At 40.0% G+C, this 9192-nt stretch overlaps 1 protein-coding gene across 1 annotated transcript; it reads right to left on the reverse strand.

The window, feature by feature from the left end:
• Positions 1-2370: 2370 nt before the first annotated feature.
• LOC106929586 (homeobox protein Nkx-2.5-like) lies at positions 2371-7382 on the reverse strand. Its single transcript, XM_015006627.2, has 2 exons — positions 5974-7382; positions 2371-3413 (listed from the first exon to the last, which is right to left on the reverse strand). Exons 1-2 carry the CDS (start codon positions 6425-6427, stop codon positions 2770-2772), a joined length of 1098 nt encoding a protein of 365 aa, XP_014862113.2. The 5' UTR covers positions 6428-7382; the 3' UTR covers positions 2371-2769.
• Between the last annotated feature and the right edge of the window lie 1810 nt (positions 7383-9192).

A 9192-nucleotide genomic window follows, 5' to 3' on the forward strand; every position in this document is an offset into this window, starting at 1 on the left:
GCAAATATCTGGACAGGTATTAGAAAAAAAAAAAACGAGTTGGAGCTGAGTTCAGGCCAGAATTGCCTCCAGACGCGGTGAGTCGCCGCAAGGTGGACGGGATTGTTAATTAAGCGCACCGGAATAAAACCGCAATTTGGCTGTTTTCAGGGAACAGGATGTGGATTCTTCTTCTTCTGTTCCCCAAACATTTCAGGTAACATTTAGATTTGGTCAGACCGTCTTTCGCCAAAATGAAACATTTAATTACAAAGTAAAAAAAAAAAAACAGGACATTTTAGAGGATGTCTTAAATTCATATTCTTCACGTTTTTATTAAGTATGTTGCAGAGCGTTATTTATTTTGACGTTTAACATCTTAAAGTCAAATATTACAACTCACTACAGGCGGCGGTTTGGTGATAGTTTTGATAAAATATTGTATTTTGATTAAAATCATCCTTCTGTCGGCTAATAAAGAGAAACGCTGCTACTCATTAACTGTCCATCCGGGATGAGTCAGTAATGAAAAGATACAACAAAATTAATTATTACACGCTTAATAAAACGCATTCATTTGTCATTTTTAGAAAAGTTCAAACTGCGCTTCTTTACCAATGAACGGCACATCTTTATGTGGATTTTAGAAAAATGTTTAAATGCTGCAAATTGGAAACGTTTGTGACTAAGTAAGTAAGATTTTATGATCTAATCAGAACCAGTTCCACTTTTTTCGGTCTTTTAACTAATAAAGGGCAAAATAAAAGATTGAAAATGATCTACATAGCTGGAATTTAACTTTTCTTTCTGACATCTTAAAAATCTGTTTGAATTCATTAAACATTTACTTAAGTTTACTGCTTCTGTCTAAAAACTATTTAGGTGTCTAAATGCATCAGTTCTAATCAGAAATATTGAACAGAATTTATTAAAAATGCAAATGATGGCACTAATTTTAAACTCTTTTCTTCGGGGTGAATGAAAAGCTGTTGGTTTACTGCAGTTTTTCCTAATTTCTCTAAATAAAAGGGAAAATCAAACCTGGATTCATTTTAAGTTTTTGTGCGTATTTTGCGGATCAGTTTCATGATCTGTAAATTACGCACCCACTCGCTCACTTTGGAAACTTAGACTGCATAATGGGGTTGTTGTCATGGCAACAAACATGTTGCAAAAAAAAAAAAAGTTAAAAAATGAATTTGTACTTATAGTTGAAGAAGAAACCTGTTCTTTCAGGAGATTGCTGCAAAGTCAGCTGTATTTTAAATCATTTTACCAGTTGGATTAATAAACTGGAATTAACTTTAGTGGATAAATTCGATAAAACTCGAATTTATGTTACTGACTTTGAATCTATGGATCAGTAAATACGTTTTTATTCGTATAATGTCTTGAGATATTCTTTGTCTGTTGTCTATAAATCAACAGCCAAAGTTCTTTTGCGGAGGTAAAACATCCAAAATTCAGAACCCGTATGTTCCCTTCCTGACCATTTATTTTATTTCAGCTCATCGTGTTTTATTTTGGGGGGAAAATTCATTCTCAACTTCTGTTGGAGGAGCCGTGGGTTTCTGCTGTGGGAGTCACCTGTGAGAAAGAATAACTTCGCTCTGCAGCCTGAAATAGCACCCTTCCTCTGAAATAATAAGAACACGAACCTCCTCCCCTCTTCAAAAATGTTCCCGTCCATTTTCCTCATCGGTATAAATGGTGAAACTTGTAGCAATAATACCCCCTTCTTTCAGACAAACGCCTCCCCGCTGTCTTCACCTCCAGCCCGGCGGCCCCTGAAGCCTCTCGGCTGGGGATCTCTGCAGAGCTTTTCTGCGCTGACAAAAAAAAGTGAGAAAGAAAGAAAAACCCTCCTGAAGGAGAACAAAAGTGACCACATTTTCCCTCTGTGTCCCCTTCTCTGCGCAGAATAACCCGCTGCCTGTCGCTCAAATGGGAATATTAGGACGTCAATCTCACGGCCCCGGTGCGCTTTTGTCTTTGCTGAGTGGTCGGCTCTGCCTACCACACACCCTTTGTCCGGCAATCCAATAAGAGCCATTATTCCTGCTTTCCAAGCCCGGCTGCAGCTCGCTCTTCGGGGGTATTTTAGGTGCTTAATCGCGTCCTTTTAAGGAGCTCAAATGGAGAAACACTTCCTCCTTTCAAGGCGCCTGGCACAGGGACAAAGAGTCCCCGTGGCCCGGCCTCCTCCAGCAGCTCCCCTCTTAACATGTTTATGTGCAAAATTCAGCTTCCAATTTGCAGCCGAGCATCTAAATCTCTGACCCCATGGAGGTGACACATTTTGTTTTCTTCGTGCTGCATTACGTTCATATTTATGTATTTGTGCGGTCAGGTATACGGAGTTTCTGAGCTGTAATACACAATCAAAACGCCTTGGCTCTTTAATATTTTATTTGAATAAATGTGAATAGACTAACAATTCTCTGTTGAACCAAAACACCTTTCGTCTCTAGAAAAACAAAAAGTTAAATTTTAATACCAATTATTTCAAAATCTGTTAGGGGTTCCGTTAAGAAAAGCGCTATTTTCCCCTCTGCGCCTTTGCCTTGCGGCGCTAAACAGGGGCGCACATTCTTGGACCAAAAATAATAATAATAATAAAAATGTCCACCTTGCAGTGACATTCAGCCTCCACGGAAACTCTTGTTCTTTGGCCCGAACAGTTGAGTAGGAAATACTGCCTTTCGGACATTTTGCACCAAATAAGTTGATAAAAAAAAGAAGAAAAGGAAAAAGTTTGATAAAAAGGACACTTGTTCTGTTCCGGAGAGGCTACCAGGCACGGATCCCCTGCAGGGAGCCCTGGCAGGAAGTAACCGCTGTCCCTTGATGTGTTTGGGCCTGCGGAGAGCCGCCGAGGCCGCCCACGTTTCCCAAGTTCATGTTCATGAAGGCGTTCGGGGTGCTGGACGGCGGCAGGGCGGGGATGCTGGTGTACGAGCAGCTGTAGTTGCTGTTGTACGCCGGGCTGCTGTAGGTGTAAGCCGGGTATCCGTTATAGCTGTACGGGTTGGAGCCGTAGGGCGCGGCGGCGGCGTAGCTCTGCGCACCGCCCAGACACGGCTTCCCGTCTCTCACCAGCACCGGCACGGCGACGCGCCGCGGCGGGGGCGGGTGGTGCTGCTGCCCGGCCGCCTCCAGAGACTTGTCCTGCCGCTGGCGCTTGCATTTGTAGCGGCGGTTCTGGAACCAGATCTTCACCTGGTTGGAGGTGAGCTTCAGGGTGGTGGCCAGGTGCTCCCGCTCCGGGGCGGACAGGTAGCGCTGCTGCTTGAAGCGCCGCTCCAACTCGAAGACCTGCGCCTGGGAGAAGAGGACCCGGGGTCTCCGCCGGCTCCGCTGCTTCTGCACCGGCCTCTCCGACTCACCGAGCCCGCCGTCCGCTGCGTCTTCCCGGGACACCAACACGCAGTTCTCTGGGTGAAACGGGAGAGTCGAGTTACATCATTGTTTGTTTTACTGACGTAAGGTGGAAAATGAGAAGGAGAAACGAGCTAATGTGGGGTTTTTTTAAATAATAAACTTATTTTAATTTGTTGACATTGAATTAACTTCTCTGTTGTGATGTTTTAGCTTTATTATTTTACTTTTTTCCGTCAATTTATTCTCGTTTTTGTACAGCACTTTGGTGCAGTTTTCACCTGATTTAAATAAAATTGACATTTACATAAAAGAAGAAAATGTCTGAATAATTCTACATCTTCACCACAAATGAAGTCGGAACGGATTTCAGGAGCACATCAGTGAAACGTCACATCTCACCACAGGCTGTATGACCGTTTGAATTACTGTTTGAGAATGTCATTTATTCAACACACATCCTTACGTTGGCCACTACAGATAAACACCACCACAAATCCCACATTTGTCCATCTGTCATGTGTCAACAATGGAAGGATACACTATAAAAATGAAATCTGAAGGGTCTTCAATTTTAGGCATTAAATGATTTACAAACACATCGAGCTTGTACATATAATGTTTAAGATTAGTTATTCTCAGTCCAAGAGTTTCTGTATTTATTGAATTTTTCACATGTAAGGACAAACCTGATTAAAGCAAATTATATTTATCAAATTTATTTAAGCAATAACTTTTGATAATTGCCTGCATGAACTAATTCATATCTCTATTGAGAGATAGAAATTAATACAAAAAATTACCCAAATAAATTGTCAAAGTGATTTTATTGGTTAAATTTCCGTCTGTTTTGTCACAACACATTACTTTTATTCCATTTATTTTTTGTATCTGTAAAAGTAAGAATTTAAAATAAAGCAAAAATACTTAGTTATTAATATGTATTTCTTATCACAATAATGTTTTCCTCTGTTGTTGATAGTAATGCGTTATTTTTTTTTATTTTACTCATAAAACAGTTTTTATTCTGTAATTAACTGTCTAATGAATCTTCGACTTTTCCTCATTTTTTAATAATAAAATGTCTGCACGTTTCGCAGCTGAACAGTTGATATCCATCCCGCCTGTGTTTATCGGTGCTACTTCTCCGTGTCACTTCTTTTACAAGCCTCTTTAAACTAATTGTCGGTTTATGGTCCACACATCATAACAGAGCCCGGAGTAAGAGGCGCGCAGCCGAACCACTAGAAAGTGTTTGACATGTGCGCACTTCCCTGGATCCGTCTCAGCCTTCCACCATTTGATAGCTCTTTATTGGAATAATGTCGGAACCTGCGGCTCTGTGAGGAAACGTAGAAAAATGTCCCTGAATCATCTTCTTGTTTTCAATAGTTTTAGTTTAATTTAGTGTTTTTGTCATGTAGATTTGACAAAATTGGATTCATTTTTTTTTGATGGATGTCAAGCGATAACTCACACTACAATACCCAGGTAAATTCATAAACAAAAATTATTTAAATACATTAATAAAATCCTGACATATTTTTCGGGACATCCGTTTTCAGTTTTGAATTTCTAAAAACCCACCATCATTAATTATTATGATTTAGCTCTAAACAGATTAACATATATTGCATTTATTGTAACATTTATCAATTATCGTGAAACATTTCTTGTCACCACAAGAGTTTTGGCTTATCGTTGTCATAATAAACTTCAGTTAATGTTAAATAAACTATGAATTTTACAGATTTCTACAGTTTTTTCATGACACCATCAGTAAACATGAGTAAATTTGAAAATATATTCAAATAAACTCACACTAATCTGCACATAGAAAACACAATCACTGCAACATTGACCAACATATATGATGTGTATTGATGATTTTGATGATGGCACTCGACTAAATGTAAACACTGATGTCTGTATGATGTATTAATGGCTTTTTATTTTTCAGTTTTTATTATGTAAAGCACTTTAAGTTGCCTTGTTGCTGAAATGTGCTATATAAATACAGTCGATTGGTTGATTCTTTAATATTGTGGCGTCCTTAAGAAGTTTACATCAAATAGGAACATTTTTCAAGACCGGCATTTAAGTTTGTGGCTCTATGAATGCTGTTAACTGAAAAAAGTAGTAAATAGTTTCTATCAGATTTTTTTTTAATCGTTATCACAACAGTACGACAAAATATCGTGATACAATTCTCAGTTCATATCGCCCACCCCTAACAGCTTCCCTCACCCTTCAAAAATAAAGTTCTTTCTTTCTTTCCTTCTTTTCTTCTTTCTTTCTTTCTTTCTTTCTTTCTTTCTTTCTTTCTTTCTTTCTTTCTTTCTTTCTTGTCAAAAATGATTTTTTTTTATTTATTTATTTATTTTTTTAATTTTGAAGGAAAGAGGTGGTTATTTTTTATATATACTAAAATCACTTTGGGCGAAAAGTGACTTGGGCCGTTGTTTTAGGAAGGTGGGGATTTGTTGACCAACATCAGGTAATGACAGCAAAAAGCCCAACATGCATCAACCAATCTGTGAAATATGGGATCAGTTGTTCGCTGTTTACTGAAGTTCCTCTCCTTCAGAGAACGGTATGGATGAGGTTTAAACTCACTGCTCTCCTGCGCCTCCAGCTCTGCGGCCTCCAGCTTGGCTCCCTGCAGCCCTGGATGGACGTACATGCTCGGGGAGAGGCTCGGATCTCCGCGCTCCTCATCGCGCACCGCCAGCGCGCTGAGGTACGCCAGGTTGTCCTCACTGTCCGAGAAAGACGGGCTATCCCGAGGCACGGCCAGCATGCATGACGGCGGGCTTTGGAAGTGCTGCTGCTGCTGCTGCAGCTGCTCCTGCTGGGACGGAGAGCGAGTCAAGTGCTGCTGGCTGGGGACGCGGTGCTGGAGCTCCAGGGAGCCGGACTGTTGTTGCTGCTGCTGCTGCTGCTGCTGCTGCTGCTCCAGCTTGAGGATATCCTTGACGGAAAACGGCGTGGAGGTGAGCGGGCTCTGCAGCATCATGTCATCCAGCTCCAGCTCTCCGGCATCGACGAAATGAAGCCCGCCGAGTAACATGCACTCCCCTTCTGCAGTCCCCGCTGTTTCTCTAGCAAACAATCCACCTCGGAAGCGTGGGTAATTGGAGGTCCGCTAAGCTTCTGGAATCCTTCATGGCCATAAATCGCGGTAAAACACGGCTATTATCGCCGGGTTCGTCCATGCAGCCCTCCTCTCTGACAGATATAATGTTGGGCTTTGTGAGGGGAGTTCGGACCGGAGTGTTGGAGCGTCTCTGCCTCTTTTTGGAGCGAGGGGGAGGGGTGTGTGTGAAATAGAAAGTCCATGCGGGACGTAGGAAGAACCCTGGGAAGGTGGGAAGTACGTGACGTAACCGCACGTTCCCAGTTTTATTTTCCACATGGAAAAATCTGCTGGACGCGGTTACAGACCCTGTTTCTGGGAGCGCATTTGGACACATTTTACGCACACATTTTGCGCCGGGAAACATTAAAACTCCCTTGTTTATTACAACCCCAAATGTAATTACGTTTACCTCTTTTAGACTTTCACTTTGTGCTGAGCAAATTGTTTAGTGCTAATATGGGTTCCTGCATAAATCAGTAGGCCTCAGGAAGAGGAGCGACTCTTCCAGCAGCTTCAAGGCCAAGTTTTCCCAAAAACTGTGCTTGTAATTGTTTCCTTTTTACATGTGCAAAATGGGGAACTTGTGGAAGAGACTTTGAAGTTTAGATCTTTGTCTGATTTTAAACTGTAACAGCATCGTAACTCGAGCTGAAATGTGGTGATTCAATCCCTCCACAAACCGGCTGCGCTGGATGAAACTAAATCCAAAACCGCGTTGTGAAACACTTTTTACTCTCTCAAAATCTGTTATCTTTTTACACTTTCACGCACAGAAGAAAACATAAATACAAACTTTCAGACTGTAGCAGTGGCGGATCTTGCATGATAAGATTCTGACAGCGTGTTTGCGTAAAATGTCTGTGTTTGGGATTCACTGTATGACAGAAAATATTAAAAACCAAAATGTATAAAATGATCTGTTGCTTCTATTTTAATAAAAGAATATAAACAAAGTGTAGCAAAATTTTACACTATCCTTTTAATCCTTCAAATAACATTTCTGTAGTGTCGTATTTGTTTATGCAAAACTAAAACTGTTGAGATGTAATTTTCAGACCATCTTTTGCTCATTATGTTTTCTGCAGCGTAACTTTGTTAGCTTGTTAATTTACCCAGTCAGCTGATTAAAAAATACAACTCTTGTAGCTTTTTAAATTGAATTAATTCAAAACAGCTCAAACTTAATAAAAATAAATCTAAGGCGCGTTTTGTTGTGTTTAGAATAATTGTTTTTTTATTGTTTAGAAAAGTAACTTTTGAGAGAACTTGTTGTCACTCCCTGATATCTGTGTCTGGTTCTCATTCTGTAATTATAGAACAATTTGTTCCAGTTTTGACCCGTGAACCTGACACCGGACACCGACACACTCTTACAAAAAAATAATCTAATATGTTCTTATTTCATGCAGTCTCATACATGTTAAAGGTTATGCAAGGTGAAGCAAAACAAGTTTATTTGCATCACAACTCAGCAACAAGACAATTCAAGGACTTTATGGTTAAATCAGAAAATAGGAGAACAATGCTTTGTCATGATAAGGGAAACTAAAACACTCAAATAAATAATTTTTCACTTATTATTAGTATTCAAAGGTAGTTCTAAACAAAAACGTTTTAACTTTCACTTAAACGAACTCAGTGTTTCAGCAGTTTTACAATTTTCTGGAAGTTTGTTCCAGGTTTTGGCGCTTAAAAACAGAAAGCTGTTTCTCCACATAGAGGTTTGGGAAGTTGACACAACAGCAGATCTGTAATTTATTCTGATACTAAACCGATCAGTGATTTAAAAACAAAAATGTTTTAGTGCTGTTTTTCTTCTTCTTTTTTTTTTTTTGTAGTGACGGGAATCCGGGACTTTAGAAACAGAGTGATGTGCTCTACTTTCCTAGTTTTAGTGAGAACATGAGCAGCTGCACCTGTCTGATAATAATAATAATAATAATAATAATAATATATGTCAGGTTTGCCATACATTTAGAAACTGAAAGTTATAAAAATCAGTTCAGATTTATTTATTTATTTATTTATTTATTTATTTATTTATTTATTTATTTATTTATTTATTTATTAAAGTTAAATAACTCCGTAGTTTAGCTCTGATGATTAATCTGGACTCACCTCCAGTTTTTGTATTGTATGGACATTTTCTCCCGGTGCTTATACAGTGCACAACCCATGAGGAAGGAACATAACATGCAAATAAAACAACCTTAAAGTCCTCAGGTGTGACTGAAAAATAACATATTTGGAGCTCCAGCTCCTGAAAGCGTCCTCTGCCTGCCCCGCTCTGCAGCGGCCGTGCAGCCCGCTGTCCTCCTTATCTCGCCTGTCGCATTAATACCCGCACTGGGCCGATAAGCAGGGCCCCCCAGGGCAATTAAAATTCCTCCACGAAAACTTACCGACGTTTTTAGCGCGGCCTAATCTGCTCCTATCAGCTCCCTTCCTCTCTGCTCGCCTGCTTGTCAACCCTCCGTCTCCCTCCGTGTTTTCCTCCGCAGGTGGATGAAATCCCGTCAGAGGGCAAGACTTCATGCTCAGACCCGGTGGATTCGGAACTGAACGTTCTGTTTGGATCAGATGATTAATTCATTGGACGCTTTCTGTTAATAAATTATCTTTAATTTTTTTTCATGTCATTTTCTAAAACACTTGGACTACTTAATGTTAAATCACTCTTTAGCCGAAGAAAACTT

Source organism: Poecilia mexicana, unplaced genomic scaffold (genome assembly GCF_051168715.1).
Source record: "Poecilia mexicana isolate PSO_F unplaced genomic scaffold, ASM5116871v1 scaffold_1, whole genome shotgun sequence".
Lineage (NCBI taxonomy): Eukaryota > Metazoa > Chordata > Actinopteri > Cyprinodontiformes > Poeciliidae > Poecilia > Poecilia mexicana.